The 24,200-nt window shown below is 42.1% G+C and overlaps 1 protein-coding gene across 6 annotated transcripts in view; it reads left to right on the top strand.

Moving 5' to 3' along the window:
• Positions 1 to 24,200, top strand: part of STIM1 (stromal interaction molecule 1) — a 222,740-nt gene that overhangs the window by 140,675 nt on the left and 57,865 nt on the right. For all 6 annotated transcript variants that reach the window (XM_033206878.1, XM_033206880.1, XM_033206875.1 and 3 more), the window contains one exon: positions 16,676 to 16,790. In XM_033206878.1, coding sequence (XP_033062769.1) covers positions 16,676 to 16,790 — 115 coding nt within the window. The remainder of the gene's footprint in view (positions 1 to 16,675; positions 16,791 to 24,200) is intronic.

Here is a 24,200-nt window from a genome sequence, read left to right as displayed (position 1 = left end):
GCTGGGTGAAGAATAAATGATAAATAAAATAGAGTCTCTATTTTTGAGTTGCTTAGGGAGAGTAAGAGGGGGATAATTAAATAGTAATCGTAGAATATTGGGATAAGTACTGTCATTGATGTATACCCTGAGAACTAAGGGAACAAATAGGATAGGGCAATGAACTCACCTGGGAGAGATCTAGAAAACTTCACAGAAGGCGGTGACTTTTTCTTTAATAGACAAAGAGTGGGAGAAAGCATTTTAAATGGAGCACCTTGTGCAAAATCTTGGGGGTATAAAAGATCATGGTTTGGTCAAGGAGCAGGAAATGGCTTGATGTGTGTAGAGCAGGCAACTTTTTCTGTAAAGGATTAGATAGTAATTTTTTTAGACTTTGATAGCCATAGAGTCTCTGTTACAAATACTCAACTCTGCCTTTGTAGCATGAAAGCAGCCACAGAAAATATACGTCAGAGCATGAGCCTGGCTATGTTTCAGTAAAATTTTATGAAAACTGGCTGGGCATGGTGGCTTATGCCTGTAATCCCATCACTTTGGGAAGCCAAGGCAGGAGGATTGCTTGAGTCTATGAGTTTAAGACCAGCCTGGACAATATGGTAAGACTCTGTCTCTACAAAAAGTAAAGAAAAAATTAGCCCCTGTGCTTGTAGTCCAAGCTACTCAGGAGGCTGAGGCAGGAGGATTGTTTAAGCCCAGGAGGCTGCAGTGAGCCATGTTCACGCCACTGCACTCCAGCATGGGCAATAGAGGGAAACTCAGTTTCAAAACCAACAAACAGCAAACTGGATTTGGCTTATGGACATAGTTTTCTGACCAATATCTGGTGTGTAAGGTGTCTGGTAGGGAGGGAGAGTGGCCAGGAAGATCCCTAGGAAGTTAATATTGTAAAAGGCCTTGAATGTCAGGCCAAGAAGCTAAGGCTTTATCTTGTAGGTAATGGGGAGCCATGAGATGTTAAGTAAGGGAATTGGAATAGATATTTACTTTAAGATCATTCTGGTGTCTAATATGGTAGATAGACTGACAGAAAAGAGACTAGATATACAAAGATAAGTGAGAAATGACTGCCCTATCCCTGCCCATGAGCAACAACTTCTGATCTCAGTGGAGACAGATATTTCACCCATGAAACATCCATGTCCTAGAACTCTGTAAATGACATTTAGAGCTATTGTACCTGAAATATGGTATGGTTCCTTGCTAGATGTTCAAGAGGTGAATAAGAGTTGGTAAACTTTGCAGATCTGGAACATGTGACTTATGGGTTTGATATGGCTTGGTTCTCTGTACCCACCAAATCTCATGTTGAATTGTAATCCCCAGTGCTGGAGATGGGGCCTGGTAGGAGTGATTGGATTATCGGGGTGGTGTTCTCATGAATCATTTAGCACCATCCCCTCTTAGTGTTGTATAGTGAGTGAGTTCTCATGAGATCTGGTCATTTAAAAGTGTGGTAGCACCTGCCCTCTTGCTCTCTCTTCCTCCAGCTCTGGCTGTGTAAAGTGTGTCTTTCCCTTTCACCTTCTGCCTTGATTGTAAGTTTCCCAAGGCCTCTCCAGAAGCAGAAGCTGCTATGCTTCCTGTACAGCCTGTGGAACTGTGAGCCAGTTAAACCTCTTTTCCTTATAAATTACCCAGTCTCAGGTATTTCTGCTTTTCTTCCTTTTTAAATTTTTTTTTTGGCGGAGTCTCACACTGTCACCCAGGCTGGAGTGCAGTGGCACAATCTCGGCTCACTGCAACCTCTGTTTCCTGGGTTCAAGCGATTCTCCTACCTCAGCCTCCCAGGTAGCTGGGACTACAGGCACAAGCCATGATGCCAGCTATTTTTTATGTTTTTAGTAGAGATGGGGTTTCACCATGTTGGTCAGGCTGGTCTTGAATTCCTGACTTCAAGTGATCTGCCCACATCTGGCTCCCAAAGTGCTGGGATTACAGGTGTGAGCCACTGTGCCTGGCCACAGGTATTTCTTTATAGCAGTGTAAGAATGGACTAATGTAGGGTTCTAAATCTTGTGGGCTGGGTGGGGGTTGGAGAGCAGCAGAGAAAGTGGAAATGGAGGTGGTACGATTTGGTTTGGGAAATGTGGAAGGTAAGTATTAGGGAACAAGGTTGGAAAGGGGAGGGAAGAGTTATTGATTCCAAGGAAGATCCCAGGAAAGCCATCCAGATTGCTGTACCCAAAGGTGTGCTGCTCTTCTTCTGGCTTTATGTCAGTGAATTCTGTTCTCTGGTGAATCAAGCTGGCTGGGCCTGTTTTGTAGAAATTATAGAGAGATGTCTCCCCTCTTCTCTGCTCCCACTCTCACTACTTCACTACTGCTTAACACTTGGGATGGGTTTATGCCTTGTGCCACCTCCTGGGAGATCAGTTTTCTGGGCGCATGGAACTAAATATACTCACTGACAGCTGGTGCCTTGGCTCTTTGGAGAGCTATTGAGCTGTATAGTTCTAGCCAATGCTACATTCCCCATGGTAAGGCAGGACTCTTGGGGAGCCTCCTTAGGTCTTCCTGAGAGAAGAGCTGCTTGATCTAAGTGTGAAATAGTAAATCCCTTTAGTGGGATCCAAAAGCTGCCTCTTTAGCTTTGTTATTACCTTTTGCTACTTTTAAACTTTGTCTTAAATCAGACGTTAGCTATTAGCTGGATGTGGGACAGTGTTCAGAGTAAGATGTGGTAATGCCTACTTCAAGTATGCTGGACATCAAAGTATATTTGATGTCAATATACTCAGTATTATATCTTGGGTGCTATGCTTATGGCTGGGTAACTGGGAACTTCTGTTGGGAGTATATGGTTTGGCAGGGGAGATAGACATCTAATAAGACTGATAAAGGTATTCACAGGCACTATGGGAGCACAGAAGAGGCCACCTTTGATCAATAATCTTTTTCTGTTACTTTCCTGTCCTTATCTCACTCTCCTTCCAATAATAATCTCAATTAATATCTGAATTGTGCTTTCAAACTCATAGTACTTTAGTGTACAATAGGAATTACAAACTATGCCCCTGAGGGGCCAGAGGGCATTATAACTGAGTAATGTGGGCTGTATAAATGCATATGCATAAGTCTGTGAATGGTGAGAGCTGTGGGAAAACGGAGAGCACACGCCTCTTCGGAAGGAATAGCTCTGGCTGATTGTTGCCATGTAGTTATGTAATCCAAGAGCAGTTCTAAGAGATAGAGGATTGAGGCCTCCATTAGCTCCTTTAGCACCAACTTCCCAACCTTTAAGATACCCCAAATTGTATAACATATATATATTCATACACATATATAATATAAATTATACATATATAAATATATTTTATATATAGTCATATGCCACATAAGGGCATTCAGTCAACAATGGGCCACATATACAATGTGGTTCCATAAGATTGTAATATCGTATTTTACTATATCTTTTTTATGTTTAGATATGTTTAGATACACAAATACTACTGTGTTACAACTCCCTACAATATTCAGTACAGTAACATGTTGTACGGGTTTGTAGCCTAGGAGCAATAGGCTATTTCATATAACCTAGGTATGTAGTAGGCTATACACATGTAGCATACTCTATGATGTTGACACAATGATGCATTTCTTAGAATATATCCCCATCATATGTCGTGAGATGACAATTTTACCAGAGGCTAATTGATATAAACAAGAATTAAGTTCCTATGGCATATTTCTGGTCACAAAAACATCACCAAACTTACAAATAAAGACCAAAATACTTACAATATGAAACACTGAAATAAATGTGAGCTATATGTACATTTAAGAAAGATTAATAAAAACAAGTAAGATAATTATTTACCTACTTATTTCAGTTCAGGGTTAAGAGTGTCCAGAGCTTATCCTAGCAGCTCAGGGTGCAAGGTGGGCACCAACTCTGGATAGGACACCATTCCATTGCAGAGCACACCCACACACACACCCACACTCACTCAGGCTAGGACCATGGAGACATGCCAATTCACCTAAAATGCACATCTTTGGGATGTGGGAGGAAATCAGAGAACACAGAGGAAACCCATGCACACATGGGGAGAGCATGGAAACTTCACACAGACAGTAGCCCCAGCTGGGAATTGATTTATTTTTTTCATCGACATTATAAAGAAATGACTTGAAATACATGGTATTATTTGAGGAGCTGCTATATATATTTATTCTTTGATATGGACAATTGATTTTTTCCTTAGGTTTAAGCAAAAGGTTAATAAAAACATCTTCATAAAAAGTTGCATTTTAATATTAATTTGTGGCTGGGTGTGGTGGCTTATGCCTGTAATCCCAGCACTTTGGGAGGCCGAGGCAGGCAGATCACTTGAGATCAGGAGTTCGAGACCTGCCTGGCCAACATGGTGAAACCCTGCCTCCACTAAAAACACAAAAATTAGCATGATGGTGGGTGCCTGTAATCCCAGCTACTCAGGAGGCTAAGGCAGAAGAATTGCTTGAACACGGGGGTCAGAGGTTACAGTGAGCTGAGATCATGCCATTGTACTCCAGCTTGGGTGGACAGAGTGAGACTCCATCTCAAAATAATAATAATAAATAAAATTAATTTGTAATGAACAATCTTCATAAAAATAGTGTGCTTGCTATGCAAATGCAACCTCATGACAAGTCCCTTAGCTATCACTCTCCTTTTCCAATTAAATTGTTAGTCCTTAAGCCACTCCTGTATAAAATTCTAAAGTCATTGGAGCTTACTGTAGCTAGATATTTTTATTTTTTATTTTTTTGAGACAGGGTCTTGCTCTATTTCCCAGGCTGGAGTGTAGTGGTACGATCATGGCTCACTGCAGCCTTAACCTCTTGGGTTCAAGTAATCGTCCCACCTCAGCCTCCCAAGTAGTTGGGACCACAAGCGCATACCACCACATGTGGCTAATTTTAAAATTTTTTGTAGAGATGGGGTTTCACTATGTTGCCCAGACTAGTCTTGAACTCCTGGGCTTAAGCAATTTTCTCCCACCTCGGCCTCCCAAAGTGCTGGGATTTAAGGCATGAGCCATGGAGCCCAACCTCTTTTGATATGTTTAAAAGATAGCCTGAGGTGGTGGACTTTTAGTGAAATTCTCTGATTTTTTTTTTTTTTTTGAGACATAGTCTGGCCTTGTCATCCAGGCTGGAGTGCAGTGGCATGATCTTGGCTCACTGCAACCTCCGCCTTCCAGGTTTAAGCAATTGTCCTGCCTCAGCCTCCCAAGTAGCTGGGATTGCAGGCATGCGCCACACTGCCCAGCTAATTTTTGTATTTTTAGTGGAGACAGGATTTCACCATGTTGACCTGGCTGGTCTCAAACTCCTGACCTCAGGTGATCCACCTGCCTCGGCCTCCCAATGTGCTGGGATTACAGGCATGAGCCACTGCGCCTGGCCAAAATTTTCTGATTTTTAAATTTAGGTTCAGCTGCTTAAAATGCTGTTTAAAGTGCAGGCCAGTAAAAAACACATGCAAAGGCAATTTATGACTTCTGCAAACATGTCTCATTTAATCCTTACTATACCCGAATGAGGGGCATTATTAACCCTAATTTTGAGAGGAAAATAGGCTCAGAAAGGCAAAGTAGCTTGCCCAAAAGTCACACAGCAAGTAAGTAGCCAGTTTCTATGGGTTCTGCCTTTCTTTCTTTTTTTTTTTTTTTAAATTATTATTATAGACTTGAAGTTCTAGGGTACATGTGCACAATGTGCAGGTTTGTTACATAGGTATACATGTGCCATGTTGGTTTACTGCACCCATCAACTTGTCATTTACATTAGGTATTTCTTCTAATGCTATCCCTCCCCCAGCCCCCTACCCCCCAACAGGCCCTGGTGCATGATGCTCCCCTCCCTGTATCCATATATTCTCATTGTTCAACTCCCACTTATAAGTGAGAACATGTGGTGTTTGGTTTTCTGTCCTTGTGATATTTTACTGAGAATGATGGTTTCCAACTTCATCCAAGTCCCTGCAAAGGATATGAACTCATCCTTTTTTATGGCTGCATAGTATTCCATGGTGTATACGTGCCACATTTTCTTTATCCAGTCTATCATTGATGGACATTTGGGTTGGTTCCAAGTCTTTGCTATTGTGAATAGTGCCACAATAAACATACGTGTGCATGTGTCTATAGTAGCATGATTTATAATCCTTTGGGTATATACCCAGTAATGGGATTGCTGGGTCAAGTGGTATTTCTAGTTCTAGATCCTTGAGGAATCGTCACACTGTCTTCCACAATGGTTGAACTAATTTACACTTCCACCAACAGTGTAAAAGCATTCCTATTTCTCCACATTCTGTCCAGCATCTGTTGTTTCCTGACTTTTTAATGATCGCCATTCTAACTGCTGTGAGATGGTATCTCATTGTGGTTTTGATTTACATTTCTCTGATGGCGAGTGATGATGAGCTTTTTTTATGTGTCTGTTGGCTGCATAAATGTCTTCTTTTGAGAAGTGTCTGTTCATATCCTTTGCCTACTTTTTGATGGGGTTGTTTTTTTCTTGTAAATTTGTTTAAGTTCTTTGTAGATTCTGGATATTAGCCCTTTGTCAGATGGATAGATTGCAAAAATTTTCTCCCATTCTGTAGGTTGCCTGTTCATTCTGCTGATAGTTTCTTTTGCTGTGCAGAAGCTCTTTAGTTTAATTAGATCCGATTTGTCTATTTTGGCTTTCATTGCCATTGCTTTTGGTGCTTAAGTCATGAAGTCTTTGCCCATGCCTATGTCCTGAATGGTATTGCCTAGGTTTTCTTCTAGGGTTTTTATGGTTTTAGGTCTGACACTTAAGTCTTTAATCCATCTTCAGTTAATTTTTCTATAAGGAGTAAGGAAGGGATCCAGTTTCAGCTTTCTACATATGGCTAGCCAGTTTTCCCAGCTCCGTTTATTAAATAGGGAATCCCTTCTCCATTGCTTGTTTTTGTCAGGTTTGTCAAAGATTAGATGGTTGTAGATGTGTGATGTTATTTCTGAGGCCTCTGTTGTGTACCATTGGTCTATATCTCTGTTTTGGTACCAGTACCATGCTGTTATGGTTACTGTAGCCTTGTAGTATAGTTTGAAGTCAGGTAGTGTGATGCCTCCAGCTTTGTTCTTTTGGCTTAGGATTGTCTTGGCTATGTGGGCTCTTTTTTGGTTCCATATGAACTTTAAAGTAGTTTTTTCCAATTCTGTGAAGAAAGTCAGTGGTAGTTTGATGGGGATAGCATTGAATCTATAAATTACCTTGGGCAGTGTGGCCATTTTCATGATATTGATTCTTCCTATCCATGAGCATGGAATGTCCTTCCATTTGTTGGTGTCCTCTTTTATTTCATTAAGCAGTGATTTGTAGTTCTCCTTGAAGACGTCCTTCACATCCCTTGTAAGTTGGATTCCTAGGTATTTTATTCTCTTTGTAGTAATTGTGAATGAGAGTTCACTCATGATTTGGCTCTCTGTTTGTCTGTTCTTGGTGTATAGGAATGCTTGTGATTTTTGCACATTGATTTTGTACCCTGAGACTTTGCTAAAGTTGCTTATCAGTTTAAGGAGATTTTGGGCTGAGACGTTGGGAGTTTTCTAAATATATAGTCATGTCATCTGCAAACAGAGACAATTTGACTTCCTCTTTTCCTAGTTGAATACCCTTTATTTCTTTTTCTTGCCTGATTGCCCTGTCCAGAACTTCCAATACTATGTTGAATAGGAGTGGTGAGAGAGGGCATCCTTGTCTTGTGCTGATTTTCAAAGGGAATGCTTCCAGTTTTTGCCCATTCAGTATGATATTGGCTGTGGATTTGTCATAAATAGCTCTTACTATTTTGAGATATGTTCCATTGATACCTAGCTTATTGAGAGTTTTTAGTATGAAAGGCTGTTGAATTTTGTCAAAGGCCTTTTCTGCATCTATTGAGATAATCGTGTGATTTTTGTTGTTGGTTCTGTTTATGTGATGGATTACGTTTATTGATCTGTCTATGTTGAACCAGCCTTGCATCCCAGGGATGAAGCCAGCTTGATCGTGGTGGGTAAGCTTTTTGATGCGCAGGTGGATTTGGTTTGCCAGTATTTCATTGAGGATTTTCGCATTGACGTTCATCAGGGATACTAGCCTAAAATTCTCTTTTCTTGTTGTGCCTCTGCCAGGCTTTGGTATCAGGATGATGCTGGCCTCATAAAATGAGATAGGGAGGATTCCCTCTTTTTCTTTTGTTTGGAATAGTTTCAGAAGGAATGGTACCAGCTCCTGTTTGTACCTCTGGTATAATTCGGCTGTGAATCCATCTGGTTTTTCTTCGTTGGTAGGCTATTATTGCCTCAATTTCAGAACCTGTTATTGGTCTTTTCAAAGATACAACTTCTTCCTGGTTTAGTCTTGGGAGGGTATATGTGTCCAGGAATGTATCTGTTTCTTCTAGATTTTCTAGTGTATTTATTTTATATTTTATATTATTTTATTCTCTGTGTAGAGATGTTTATAGTATTCTCTGATGGTAGTTTGTATTTCTGTGGGATCGGTGGTGATATTCCCTTTATCATTTTTTACTGCATCTGTTTGATTCTTCTCTCTTTTCTTCTTTATTAGTCTTGCTAGTGGTCTATTTTGTTGATGTTTTCAAAAACCAGCCCCTGGATTCATTGATTTTTTTTTTTTTTTTTTTTTTTTTTTTTTTTTTTTGAGACAGTCTCTCTCCATCGCCCAGGCTGGAGTCAGTGGCACGATCTTGGCTCACTGCAAGCTCCGCCTCCCGGGTTCACGCCATTCTCCTGCCTCTGCCTCCCAAGTAGCTGGGACTACAGGTGCCCGCCACCATGCCCAGCTGAATTTTTTGTATTTTTTTTTTAGTAGAGATGGGGGTTTCACTGTGTTAGCCAGGGTGGTCTCGATCTCCTGACCTCGTGATCTGCCCGCCTCGGCCTCCCAAAGTGCTGAATTACAGGCGTGAGCCACCGCGCCCGGCTGATTCATTGATTTTTTTTGAAGGATTTTTTGTGTCTCTGTCTCCTTCAGTTCTGCTCTGATCTTAGTTATTTGTTGTCTTCTGCTAGCTTTTCGATTTGTTTGCTCTTGCTTCTCTAGTTCTTTTAATTGTGATGTTAGGGTGTTGATTTTAGATCTTTCCTGCTTTCTCTTGTGGGCATTTAGTACTGTAAATTTCTCTCTACACACTGTTTTACATGTGTCCCAGAGATTCTGGTATTTTGTGTCTTTGTTCTTATTGGTTTCAAAGAACATCTTTATTTCTGCCTTAATTTCATTATTTACCCAGTAGTCATTCAGGAGCAGGTTGTTCAGTTTCCACGTAGTTGTGGAGTTTTGAGTGAACCTCTTAATCCTGAGTTCTAATTTGATTGCACTGTGGTCTGAGAGACAGTTTGTTGTGATTTCTGTTCTTTTACATTTGCTGAAGAGTGTTTTACTTCCACCTATGTGGTCAATTTTAGAATAAGTGTGATGTGATGCTGAGAAGAATGTATATTCTGTTGATTTGGGGTGGAGAGTTCTGTAGATGTCTATTAGGTCTGCTTGGTCCAGAGCTGAGTTCCAATCCTGGATATCCTTGTTAATTTTCTGTCTTGTTTATCTGTCTAATATTGACAGTAGGGTGTTAAAGTTTCCCATTATTATTGTATGGGAGTCTAAGTCTCTTTGTAGGTCTCTAAGAACTTGCTTTATGAATCTGGGTGCTCTTGTATTAGGTGCATATATATTTAGGATAGTTAGCTCTTCTTGTTGAATTGATCCCTTTACCATTAGGTAATGGTCTTCTTTGTCTCTTTTGATCTTTGTTGGTTTAAAGTCTGTTTTATCAGAGACCAGGATTGCAAACTCTGCTTTTTATTGCTTTCCAGTTTTCTTCCCTTGCTGGCAAGAAGTTTTGTTCCTTTGGAGGAGAAGAGGCGTTCTGGTTTTTGGAATTATCAGCCTTTCTGCTCTGGTTTCTCCCCATCTTTGTGGTTTTTATCTACCTTTGGTCTTTGATGTTGGTGACCTACAATGGGGTTTTGGTGTGGATGTCCTTTTTGTTGATGTTGATGCTATTCCTTTCTGTTTGTTAGTTTTCCTTCTAACAGATAGGCCCCTCAGCTACATGTCTGTTGGAGTTGCTGGAGGTCCACTCCAGACCCTGTTTGCCTAGGTATCACCAGTGGAGGCTGCAGAACAGCAAATATTGCTGCCTGATCCTTCCTCTGGAATCTTTGTCCCAGAGGGGCACCCACCTGTATGAAGTATCTGTTGGTCCCTACTGGGAGGTGTCTTCCAGTCAGGCTACACAGGGGTCAGGGACCCACTTGAGGAGGCAGTCTGTCCATTATCGGAGCTCAAACACTGTGCTGTAGAACCACTGTTCTCTTCAGAGCTGTCAGGCAGGGACGTTTAAGTCTGCAGAAGCTGTCTGTTGCCTTTTGTTCAGATATGCCCTGCCCCCAGCGGCAGTAGGCCTTGCTGAGCTGTGGTGGGCTCCACCCAGTTTGAGCTCCTTGCCACTTTATTTACACTGTAGGCATAGAACTGCCTACTCAAGCCTCAGCAATGGCGGATGCCTTTCCCCCACCAAGCTCCAGCTTCCCGGGTCAATCTCAGACTGTTGTGCTAGCAGCAAGCAAGGCTCTGTGTGCATGGGACCCGCCAAGCCAGGCACGGGAGGGAATCTCCTGAGTCTGCCGGTTGCGAAGACTATGGGAAAAGTGCAGTCTTTGGGCAGGAGTGTACCGTTCCACCAGGTAGTCACTCACGGCTTCCCTTGGCTAGGAAAGGGAAATCCCCTCACCCCTTGCACTTCCTGGGTGAGGCGAGGCCCCGCCCTGCTTTGGCTCACCCTCCATGGGCTGCACCCACTGTCCAACCAGTCCCAATGAGATGAACCAGGTACCTCAGTTGGAAATGGAGAAATCACCTGACTTCTGCGTTGATCTCACTGGGAGCTGTAGACTGGAGCTGTTCCTATTTGGCCATCTTGAAAGTGCACCAGGTTCTGCCTTTCTGACTCTTAAGGCCTGATTGTTGCAGCTTCATTTCTTTATTTTCTAAATGGGAAATGGGTACATTTCCCATTCAGCATAAGTACCTTCCTTCAGGTAGAGCTTCTATTTGCCAGTTCCTCTTTTGGCATCATCTTCTCTCTGACCTTGTTTTCTGACCCTACTTGTTTTTTGTGTGCTTTGTGGCACCAGTAGGGTCTGTATGTGAGTCCCTGTGCAGATCTTCCTTGTACTTTTTTTCTGAGTTTCTCTGCTCTCCCCATACCTCAGTGATCAGACTTGACTATAAAAATGAGTCTATTTCTTGTTGGTTTCCTATAAGCAGCTGGTATCTCATGTCAGATGGTTTGCTCGAGTTATCTGATAATGGCAAAAAATCTCCTTCCTTGGAGATTTTGGCGTTTCTGCTCCCAAGGCCTGCTTGTGATAACTGTCTCTCTAGTCTTAGATTAAAGGTTCTAGGTTGGAGCCTATGAGGACCAAAGAAGGGTATATCTTGAAGAACTTGATTAATCAAAACTAAAAAATCATGAGAACAGCAGATTTGATCTGTAAAATATATCCCAATTCTGACAAATTCTCATCACTTTCACAGCTACCACCTTGTTTCAAGCCAACATTAGCTCTCATTATTGCAACAGCCACCTGAGTGATTTCTCTGTATCTGACCTTTCCTTTTTATAGTCTACTTTTTAACACAGTATCCAGAGAAATTGTTTTAAAAATATAAATGTGTTCATGTTATACCTCTGTTCAAATCCCTGTAACAGCTCCCATCTCAGAGTGAAATATCAAAGTCTTGATAATAGCCTAAAAAGGCAGCTGGGTGCAGTGGCTCACGCCTGTTATCCCAGCACTTTGGGAGGCTGGGGCAGGTGGATTACCTGAGGTCTGGAGTTCAAGACCAGCCTGATCAACATGGAGAAACCCTGTCCCTATTAAAAAATACAAAATTAGCCAGGCGTGGTGGTACATGCCTATAATCCCAGCTACTCAGGAGGCTGAGGCAGGAGAATTGCTTGAACCTGGGAGGTGGAGATTGCAGTGAGCCACGATTGTGCCCCTGCACTCCAGCCTGGGCAATAAGAATGAAACTCCATCTAAAAAAAAAAAAAAAAAAAAGCCTAAAAAGGGGACTCTGTGTATTCTGGAACCCTGTGGCTTCTTTGACTTCATCTCCTGCTAGTCACCACCTTACTCATTTCTCTCTAGCCATACTGGCCTTCTTGTTATTCCTTGAACATACTAAGTATGTTCTGTCACCTCAGGACTTTGCATCTGCCCTTCTCCATTCTTGGGATACTCTTCTCCCAGTTATTCTGCATGCCTTTCTCCCACACCTCCTTTAAATATTTGCTTTTTTTTTTTTTTTTTTTTTTTGAGGCAGAGTCTCGCTCTGTCGCCAGACTGGAGTGCAGTGGCGCAATCTCGGCTCACTGCAAGCTCCGCCTCCCGGGTTCACGCCATTCTCCTGCCTCAGCCTCCCGAGTAGCTGGGACTACAGGCGCCCGCCACCTCGCCCGGCTAGTTTTTTGTATTTTTAGTAGAGACGGGGTTTCACCATGTTAGCCAGGATGGTCTCGATCTCCTGACCTCGTGATCCGCCCGTCTCGGCCTCCCAAAGTGCTGGGATTACAGGCTTGAGCCACCGCGCCCGGCCTAAATATTTGCTTTAAAGTCACCTTCTTATCTTTTGCCTTGTTGCACTCCTTGGTGATATTGAGCATATATTTCACATATCTTTTGGCCTTTGTTTTTCTTTTTCTCTGAGACAAGGTCTCACTCTGTCACCCAGGCTGCAGTACAGTGGCATGATCACAACTCACTACAACCTTGATCTCCAAAGCTCAGTGGATCCTCTGACCTCAGACTCTAGCTTCAGCCTATAACTGGAACCACAGGCATAAACCACCGCACCTGGCTAATTTTTTTTTTGTACAGATGGAGTCTCCTATGCTGTCCAGGCTGGTCTCAAAATCCTGAGGTCAAGTGATCCTCCCACTTTGGCTTCCCAAAGTGCCGTGATTACAGGCATGAACCACTGTGCTCAGTCTTGTTTGTTTTCTTTTGAGAAATGTCTAGTTAGATCTTTCACCCATTTTTTAATCTGTTTTTTTTTCTATTGAGTTGTTCAAGTTCCTTATATATTCTAGATGTTAACTTGTCAGATGTATAATTTGTAGATGTTTTCTCCCATTCTGTAGGTTGTCTGTTCACTTCATTGTTTCCATTTTATTTTGATTTAATCCCATGTATCTATTTTTGTATTTTGTTGCCTGTGGGTTGTTGCTTTTTTTTTTTTTTGGCAGTATCTCTCTCTGTTGCCTAGGCTGGAGTGCAGTGGTGTGATATTAACTCACTGCTACCTCTGCTTCCTGGGTTCAAGTGATTCTCCTGCTTCAGCCTCCCAAGTAACTGGGATTACAGGCATGCACCACCACGCCTGGCTGATTTTTATATTTTTAGTAGAGATGGGGTTTTGCCATGTTGGCCAGGCCGGTCTCGAACTCCTGACTTCGGGTGATCCACCCACGTTGGCTTCTCAAAGTGTTGGGATTACAGGCATGAGCCACCGTGCCTGACTGTTGCCTGTCCTTTGGAGGTCTTAAAAATCCTTGCCCAGACCAATGTCATGAAGTATTTCCCCTATGTTTTCTTCTAGTAGTTTCATGGTTTCAGGTCTTACGTTTAAGTCATTTTTTTTATATATATAACTTTTTTTTTTTTGTAGAGACAAGGTCTCACTATGTTGCCCAGGCTGGTCTGAACTCCTGGGCTCAGGCAATCCTCCTGCCTTGGACTCCCAAAGTGCTGGGATTACAGGCATGAGCCACCGTGCCTGGCCCACATTTAAGTCTTTAATCCATTTTGAGTTGACTTTTGCAGGTAGTGAGAGATAGGGTACAGTTTTATTCTTCTGCATGTAGATAGCCAGTTTTCCCAGTACCCCCCCGCTTTTTTTTTGAAATGGAGTCTCGCTCTGTTGCCCAGGCTTGCGTGCAATGGCATGATCTCGACTCACTGCAACCTTTGCTTCCTGGGTTCAAGTGATTCTCCTTCAGCTTCCTGAGTAGCTGGAATTACAGGCGCCTGCCACCACGCCCGGCTAATTTTTATATTTTTAGTAGAGATGGGGTTTCACCGTGTTGGCCAGGCTGGTCTCCAACTCCCGACTTCAGGCGATCCATCTGCCTTGGCCTCCCAAAGTGCTGGGATTATAGGCATGAGTCCGCGCCCGGCCCCCAGTACCATTTATTGAAGAGATTGTCCTTTCCTGAATGTTCGTTCATGCATTTGTCTAAAATCAATTGGCTATACATATGTGGATTTTATTCCTGTGTTCTGTATTCTTTTCCATTGGTCTATATGTCTGTTTTTATGCCAGCACCATGCTGTTTTGGTTACTATTATTTTGGAGAATATTTTAAAGTCAGATGGTGTGATTCTTCTAGCTTTATTCTTTTTGCTCAAGATGGCTTTGACTATTCAGGGTTCTTTATGGTTCCATATGAATTTTAGGATTTTTTTTTTCTATTTCTCTGAAGAATGTCATTGAAATTAGATAGGGATTACACTGAATCTGTAGATTGCTTTGGGTAGTATGAATGTTTTAACAATATTAATTCTTCCAACCCATGTACATGGGATATCTTTTCATTTATTTGTGTCTTCTTCAATTTAGTTCATCAGTATTTTACAGTTTTCATTGTAGAGATCTTTTACCTCCTTGGTTAAATTTATTCTTAAAGGTATTTTATTATTTTTTGTAGCTATTGTAAATGGGATTGCTTTTTTGATTTCTTTTTCAGATTTGTTTACTAGTTCTAACAGTTTTTTGGTGGTGTCTGTAGGTTTTTCTAGATTTAATATCATGTTATTGGCTGGGCACAGTGGCTCACACCTGTAATTCCAGCACTTTGGGAAGCAGAGGTGGGTGGATCCCTTGAAATCAGGAGTTTGAGACCAGCCTAGGTAATGTGGTAAAATCCCATCTCTACCAAAAATACAAAAAATTAGCCAGGTTGGGTGGCGTGCACACCTGTAGTCCCGGCTACTTGGAAGGCAGAGATGGGAGGATCTCTTGAGGCCCAGGAGGCAGAGGTTGCAGTCAGCTGAGATTGTGCCACTGCGCTACAGCCTGGGTGACAGAGTAAGAGCCTGTCTAAATAAAAAAAAAAAAAAAAAAAAAAAAAAAAAGATAAGCTCATGTTGTCTGCTTGGTGGGGCTGTTTGACTTCCTCCTTTCCAATTTGGATGCCTTCCTTCTTTCCTTCCTTCTCTTCCTTCCTTTCCTTCCCTTCCTTTCCTCTTGCCTAATTGCTCTGGCTAGGACTTTCATTACTATGTTGAAAATAGTGGTGAATGAGGGCATCCTTGTCTTGTTCCAGATTTTAGAGGGAAAGCTTTCAACTTTTTCCTGTTCAATATATTAGATGTGGGTTTGTCATATATGGCCTTTATTGTGTTGAGGTATATTCCTTCTATATCCAATTTGATTGCAGAGCTGGGGACTGGAATCAACTAAGTCTCAGTCACTCACATATCTGACTCCTGAACTTGAAGACTCAAAACAGCTAGGGCTACTCACGGATGTGTATCTCTACATAGACTTCCACATGATGTCTCCAGCAGGGTGGCTTCAGGGTAGTTAGGCTTCTTACATGTTGGCTCAGGGCCCCTCAGGCATGTGTCCCAAAAGAGAGAGAGCCAGGTGAAATTTGTATCACTTTTTCTAACCTAGACTTGGGTGTCATGCAACATCATTGCTGCTACATTCTAGTTGTTAGAAGATGAGTCACTAATGTCAGCCTATATTAAAGGGGAGGGAAATCCACCTTTAATGGGAGGATTGTCAAACAATTTGTGGACATATTTTAAAACCATCACAGTTGGCCGGGCGCAGTGGCTCATGCCTGTAATCCTAGCACTTTGGGAGGCCGAGGCGGGTGGATTGCCGGAGCTCAGGAGTTTGAGACCAGCCTGGGCAATGGTGAAACCCCATCTTTACTAAAATACAAAAAGTTAGCTGGGTTGGGTGGCACGTGCCTGTGATCCCAGCTACTCAGGAGGCTGAGACAAGAGAATCACTTGAACTTGGGAGGTGGAGGTTGCATTGAGCCGAAATGATGCCACTGCACTCCAGCCTGGGCGACGAGCGAGACTCTGTGTCAAGACAAACAAACAAACAATCATCACAGTAAATTAACCTGTCTAAACCTAATGTAATTTGGGGCAAATGGCATTATCTTCAAGAGTATTACTGTTCTCATTTATAAATTAAGAGTGATAATTCATTGGTTGTGAAGATTTGATGAAAAAATATTGTGGAAATTAGAATATTGCTTAATATATAAGCAAGTACTCAAACATTTTAAATTCTTCCTTCCTTTTTTCTTTCCCCTTTTAGCTTATTGATTTTCAGTTAACTGTCATTTTTGTCTTTTCATAACTAAAAAATATGAGAAAGGAATTTCTAATTTATATATATTTTTCAAGTGAGACATATAACAAAGAGGAAGTGATAGTTTAGTTGGCAACTAAGACATGTGCATAAGGAAGGATACATGAGTGATGTGATACACTTGTATGTTGGGTAGATGGAATGTGTTATGGCTAGCTAGAGGCAGGTGACCTGTGTGGAGATCTTGACCGGCTGACTCCTAGGTATCTCTTGTGACTTGTATATTTTTCCCTTGCAGTTCCTGAGGGAAGACCTCAATTACCATGACCCAACAGTGAAACACAGCACCTTCCATGGTGAGGATAAGCTCATCAGCGTGGAGGACCTGTGGAAGGCATGGAAGTCATCAGAAGGTAATAGGCAGCCTGGTCATCAATCCTAGTTGCGGGAAGGTTTAGAGAAGAGAGAAGCAGCAACTTGGCCTTAAAAGAACATGTATATAAAATGCTTAGTAAAGGGCAAATTATTGAAATGATTCTACATACAGTCACTAAATACGACTGAATATAGTCACTCTGCTGGGCATGGGGGAAGGTTCTCCAGAGTTGGAGTTTTTCTTCATTAGAATACTTTTTGAATTCTATCCTATTCCTACCCCTTTCCTCACCCACCTGACCCTGGCATAGGAATCTTCCAGGTTCTGCTGCTTCATCTCCAGAGATAGGGAGCTTGCTGGTCTCTGAGGCAGCCCCTTTCTTCTCTAGCTTCCCGCTTAGTCCCAGCTCTGCTGAGTCCTAGACAATTCAAAGATTGGGTGAGGGTACAGACAGACTCTCTCCTTTTGTATACTATCTTGATTGAAAGCTTTTCTATATCATTTTGGTTGAAAGCACTAGTGTAGAGTCTGTCTTTTTTTCCAGGTTAAGTAGCCCTACTTCTTGAAGAAAACATTTTCTCAGTCTCCTTCTCATCTTGATTTCCTGCCTATAAGCACTTTTGTTAATGTGTTTCTTAGATCCTATAGTTGGCTGCAGACCTCCAAATGTGATTTTATCATCACAGAGTTGAGGAGGACTGTCACCTTCTTGTTTCTGAATCCTGTGCATCCATTAATGCAGTCTGATTAGATACTGGTGTCTCACTAGTCATACCACTCTACTGACACATGTTGAGCTTAATGAAAACTTCAGATTTGTGTAAAACTGCTAAACCATGATTACCATTTTTTTTTCTGGAGCATTTCCTTCAGAGTTCTTAGTGAAAGAGCATGTCTAATTGTGTGAGACTTGACAGGGAAGGGGAAACCAGTGCTTTAGCTTCCTCTCCATTTATGTTATGGCTAGGGCACAGATAACATTGTAAGACTAGAAGCAATCTCTCTTCTCGGGATCTCTTAGGGCAGGTTCTGATGCTAACAGGGTTAAATGTAAGTAACTATCAGGATCCCTGGTTTTTATTTGAGGAACCTTAGGCCTGTTTGTATAAAGTTACTTGTCATTATCATGCATTTAGTGGAGCCAGAACTTTGGCCTAGAACTTCAGCTCTGTAGCCAATGCTTTTCAAGACCCTCTTGGTTGAAAGCATTAGTCTAGGGTAGAGAAGACTAGTTTTGGTAGGAATGAGGCAGTTTCTATTTTTATTTACATTTTAATTTAGGCTTATAGAATTTGAGATCTGAAAGGGATAATCTATATTGTAGATAGAGAGCATTAAATGTGAAGCAGGAAGACCTGGATTCTAATCCTGATTATGGGATGGATAGGCGGATGCTTCCTGTTAACTCTATGTTTTATCAATGTAGAAGAAAAATTAGGCAGCTGTAGGAGAGAGCTTCCTGGATATCTTTGGAAGCTGAGTTCCTTCTGGGGGCTTTTCTTTAATAGCTCTCGAGCAACTCAGGCTGTCTACTGATGAAGGTCAAGCAGTGACATGAGCTTTAGAACTTCACCAGCAGTACCAGGAAAAAAATCTTCCATTAGCATCATTTAGTTTTGGATTTCTTATTTTTCTCTAATAACATGAGGACAGGGTGGCTGGTTTTTAAGAGTGGGTTTCAAAAGTGGGAACTTAGAATTAAAGATGGCAGGGAGAGCATTCTGGCCTTCTCTGAAAGCTCACGTAGAAGTATCTAGGAAAGGAAGTGAGAGGGCAGAAACAGAGGGACTAAATCATAATGCTAGAAAACAGCTCCAGGCAGTTTTCTCGTAAGGACTTTATTTTTGGACTTAGCAACTATTTGGAACACTTCCAATGTATTCTAAATTACAGGAAAATGAAAGACAATGGAGTGAGGTTTTTTGGGGGAGAGTCCTCATTAAACACGAGTGGAGAAAAGCATTTCAGTGCACAGTGATGTAGTTCACAGCTAAGATGAGAAATGATATATATGTACCCTTTCAGAATTTGCTCAGTGTGACTGGGCGCTGTGGCTCACGCCTGTAATCCCAGCACTTTGGGAGGCTGAGGCGGGTGGACCACGAGGTCAGGAGATCGAGACCATCCTGCCTAACACGGTGAAACCCAGTCTCTACTGAAAAAATACAAAAAAAGCCGGGCATGGTGGCATGCACCTGTAGTCCCAGCTACTCGGGAGGCTGAGGCAGGAGAATGATGTGAACCTGGGAGGCAGAGCTTGCAGTGAGCTGAGATTGTGTCACTGCACTCCACCCTGGGCGACAGAGTGAGACTCCATCTCAAAAAAAAAAAAAAAAATTAAAAAAATAAAGAATTTGCTCAGTGTGTGTTATACTTGGTGATTTGACAGACTAAAAGTAAGAGTTTTTATATGTCCTCTTCCTCCCAATAATTTGCTTCATTATTCAGAGAAAGGCCCCTAATCTCTCTGGAGTGATGATTTCCAGGGCTACAAAAAGCATGTAATATTCTGGCACTGGCTCAAACTAGCTGTTCTGAGTTTAGCTAGATGATGTAGATGTCAGCAGTGGTCATTTGTGTTCAGAACATTAGCTGGCTAGTGTCAGTACCATCTGTGTAATTAGCATTGTTAACATTTTTCTGACTAATGTTGGGAGCCAATCTTTTCTCTGTGTTATATAGATCTTAGCAGAAAAGTTTTCTAATCTCTATCTTAGCCAACTCTGGACTTTAGTAATAAAAACAGCAGCAGCAACAACAAAAACTGAAAAACTACTTTAACATTTAAATAGTATTTAATATGTGCTAGGCACTGTTTCTAAATGTTTTACATATATTAACTTATTTATTTCTCACAGAAACCATATAAAGTATAGATATGATTATGTAGAGTTAGCACAGACTTCACAAGTTCACAGCCCCCAGTAAGATAACTCTCACTTCAGACATCAGCCATAATTTCAAGCTGTTCCCAGGTCACCTGCACTTCTGACCAGCTGGCTACAATTCATGTATTACCATGGCCTTCTCAGGTTTGATAATTAACTAGGACTACTCCGAGAATTCAGGAAAGCCCTATACGTATGATCACAATTTTATTATAAAAGTTACAGATCAGGACCAGCCAAAAGAAGAAATTTATAGGGCAAGATCTGGGAGAGACCTGAATATGGCACTTTTGTGTCCTCTGCTTGTGGAATCAGGACACATCTCCCTTTCCAGCGTGTTGGAGTGTTTGCCAGCCAGGAAACTCAACTGAACTTTGGTGTTCAGTATTTTTCTTAGGGTTTCATTACATAGGCAAGTTTGATTAAATTATTAGGCACATGATTGAACTTAATTTCCAGCTCCCTTTTTCCCCCATAAAGGTTGGATTGGTATCACCTGGCTCAGAGCCCCAATGCTCTAGTCACATGGTTGATTTTTCTAGTGCCCAACCCCCATCCTGAGTCATCTTATTAGCCTGAACTCATATGTGATCCAAGGGACCCAAATAAAGACATTCCTATCACTGGGAATATTCCAAAAGTTTATTGGGTACCTCCCAGTAACACAGGACAAAGATCTGCCAAATTCTTTATTATAAAACATTGAATAATTAAGTATGGAAGAACTGGTAAAGCAGGGTTGAAGAAGGACCAAGAATGAGGGCCACTCCAGGAAATCCAGCAGCAGAGACTAGGGGATTGGCCTTTTCTTTTTTTTCTTTTCTTTTCTTTTTTTTTGAGACCAAGTCTCACTCTGTCACCCGGGCTGAAGTGCAGTGTCACAATCTCAGCTCACTGCAACTTCCGCCTCCCAGGTTCAAGCAATTCTCCTGCTTCAGCCTCCTGAGTAGCTGGGACTACAGGTGTGTGTGCCACTATGCCCAGCTAATTTTTGTATTTTTAGTAGAGATGGGGTGTCACCATGTTGGCTGGCCAGGATGGTCTCAATCTCTTGACCTTGTTATCCGTCCACCTCGGCCTCCCAAACTGCTGGGGTTACAGGCATGAACCACCATGCCTGGGGGATTGGCCTTTTCTAATTAGCTACTTGCATATGACTCAGCTTTATTCACTTTTTATTTCTAAGTGTCTTTGCTCAAGAGTCACATATGACAAGAGAAGAATCAGATTGGCATAGTGTGGATTACAGATTTAAATATGGTGGTGATAGTGGGAGTGTGTGTGTAGGGTATGGAGAGAGCTGCGATTTCCAGCCCCTGCAGGATCATATGAGGTTAGAGGAGTGGCAGTTCTTTAAAGGAAGGGTGGCTGGGTAGATTTTGTAGAATCCTTGAGAAATAGAATTACCGTTTGCATAGTTGAGCCATTGGAAACAATAACAGTGTCATTTTTAGAGAGGTATGATGGGAGGCATGACCTAAGGGAATTCTCCTCTAAAGCATGGCTTTCATTTTTTCTAACCAAAGTGCATCATTACTGTTTCTCTTTTCCTTTCCTGGACACTAGATTTTAAATGATGCTATCTGCCAAAGTATATTTCTTTTTTTGAGACAGAGTCTCACTCTGTAGCCCAGGCTGGAGTGCAGTGTCATGATCTTGGCTCACTGCAGCCTCTGACTCCCGGGTTCAAAGATTCTTTTGCCTCAGCCTCCCGAGTAGCTGGGATTACAAGCATGCACCATCACGTCTAGCTAATTTTTGTATTTTTAATAAAGATGGGGTTTTGCCATGTTGGCTAGGCTGGTCTCAAACTCCTGATCTCAAGTGATCCACCCGCCTCAGCCTCCCAAAATGCTGGGATTACAAGCATAAGCCACTGTGCCTGGTGAAAATTTTTTTTTTCTTTTCTTTTCTTTTTTTTGAGACCAAGTCTCACTCTGTCACCCGGGCTGAAGTGCAGTGTCACAATCTCAGCTCACTGCAACTTCCGCCTCCCAGGTTCAAGCAATTCTCCTGCTTCAGCCTCCTGAGTAGCTGGGACTACAGGTGTGTGTGCCACTATGCCCAGCTAATTTTTGTATTTTTAGTAGAGATGGGGTGTCACCATGTTGGCTGGCCAGGATGGTCTCAATCTCTTGACCTTGTTATCCGTCCACCTCGGCCTCCCAAACTGCTGGGGTTACAGGCATGAACCACCATGCCTGGGGGATTGGCCTTTTCTAATTAGCTACTTGCATATGACTCAGCTTTATTCACTTTTTATTTCTAAGTGTCTTTGCTCAAGAGTCACATATGACAAGAGAAGAATCAGATTGGCATAGTGTGGATTACAGATTTAAATATGGTGGTGATAGTGGGAGTGTGTGTGTAGGGTATGGAGAGAGCTGCGATTTCCAGCCCCTGCAGGATCATATGAGGTTAGAGGAGTGGCAGTTCTTTAAAGGAAGGGTGGCTGGGTAGATTTTGTAGAATCCTTGAGAAATAGAATTACCGTTTGCATAGTTGAGCCATTGGAAACAATAACAGTGTCATTTTTAGAGAGGTATGATGGGAGGCATGACCTAAGGGAATTCTCCTCTAAAGCATGGCTTTCATTTTTTCTAACCAAAGTGCATCATTACTGTTTCTCTTTTCCTTTCCTGGACACTAGATTTTAAATGATGCTATCTGCCAAAGTATATTTCTTTTTTTGAGACAGAGTCTCACTCTGTAGCCCAGGCTGGAGTGCAGTGTCATGATCTTGGCTCACTGCAGCCTCTGACTCCCGGGTTCAAAGATTCTTTTGCCTCAGCCTCCCGAGTAGCTGGGATTACAAGCATGCACCATCACGTCTAGCTAATTTTTGTATTTTTAATAAAGATGGGGTTTTGCCATGTTGGCTAGGCTGGTCTCAAACTCCTGATCTCAAGTGATCCACCCGCCTCAGCCTCCCAAAATGCTGGGATTACAAGCATAAGCCACTGTGCCTGGTGAAAATTTTTTTTTTCTTTCTTTCTTTTTCTTTTGAGATGGTGTCTCACTCTGTTGCCCAGGCTGGAGTGCAGTGGAATGATCTCGGTTCACTGCAACCTCTGCCTCCCAAGTTCAAGAGATTCTCCTGCATCAGCCTCCAGAGTAGCTGAGACTACAGGCATGAACCACCATGCCCAGCTAATTTTTGTATTTTTAGTGGAGATGGGGTTTCACCATGTTGGACCAGGCTGGTCTCGAACTCCTGACCTCAGGTGATCCTCCTGTCTCAGTCTCCCAAAGTTCTGGGGTTACAGGTGTGAGCCACCACACCTGGCCAATACTTCTTAAGTAATAATTTATTTCCTCATTTTTATGAATCAAGACTTCCTATCAATCTTTGATTCTATGAAATATGATTGCAACTAAAAGCAAAAGAACCTGGCAGTCTAGTGTGCCTGTGGACTTTGCCACAGTAGTTGTTTACAAATTTTTGTTTCCAAAAGCCTGGTAGAAAATAATTGCAGGCCAGGCATGGTGGCTCATGCCTGTAATCCCAGCTGAGGGATTTTGGGAGGCTGAGGCGGGCAGATCATGAGGTCAGGAGTTCAAGATCAGCCTGGCCAACATGGTGAAACCCCATCTCTACTAAAAATACAAAAAAGTTAGCTGGGCATGGTGGTGGGCACCTGTAATCCCAGCTACTCGGGAGGCTGAGGCAGGAGAATTGCTTGAAACTGGAAAGCAGGGGTTGCAGTGAGCCGAGATGGTGCCACGGCACCCCAGCCTGGGCAACAAGGATGAAACTCCGTCTCAAAAAATAAAGAAAGAAAGAAAGAAAATAAACATTACAGTAAATAAGTTCACAGATCTCCTTTTTTGTCTGTGCTATTCTTTGGACGACAGAATTTCTCTGCAGGAAGCAGTGGAGTAGTACAGCAGGTTCCTGAATAATGTCACTTCATTCAACCTTGTTTGATTATAATGCTGATGAAAATAAAAACTTGCTTCCTGACTGGGGCCACTGTCTCTGTGTGGAGTTTGCACATTCTCTCCATGTCTGCATGGGCTTTCTGCAGGTACATCAGTTTCCTCCCACATCCCGAAGATGTGCACTTTAGGTGAATTGGCATGTATAAATGGTCCCAGTCTGAGTGAGGGAGAGGGAGAGAGAGGAGAGAGAGAGAGAGAAAGAGAGAGAGAGAGAGAGAGAGAGAGTGTGTGTGTTTGTATCTTTGTGTGTATGTGGTGTATGTGTGTGTGTGCCCTGCAGTGGAATGGCATCCGATTCAGGGTTGGTTCCCACCTGGCACCCTGAGCTGCCCAGGATAGGCTCCAGCCACTCTCAACCTTGAACTGAAATAAGCAGGTAAATAATTATCTTACTTGTTTTAATCTTCCTTAAATGTATATACAGGTCACATTTATTTCATTGTGTAATATTAGAAGTGTTTTGGTCTTTATTTGTAAGTTTGGTGATGTTTTTGTGACCAGAAATATGCCATAGGAACTTCACCCTTGATTATATCAGTTAGCCTCTGGTAAAATTGGTTTTGTTATACATGGTTTTGCTTAAAGTTGCAGTTTCCAACAACCCATTGATGACATTC

This window comes from Trachypithecus francoisi, unplaced genomic scaffold (genome assembly GCF_009764315.1).
Source record: "Trachypithecus francoisi isolate TF-2019V2 unplaced genomic scaffold, Tfra_2.0 Lachesis_group8, whole genome shotgun sequence".
In the NCBI taxonomy this organism is placed as follows: domain Eukaryota; kingdom Metazoa; phylum Chordata; class Mammalia; order Primates; family Cercopithecidae; genus Trachypithecus; species Trachypithecus francoisi.
The sequence above is the reverse complement of the archived record's forward strand: the minus strand, read 5'-3'. Positions and strand labels throughout refer to the sequence as shown.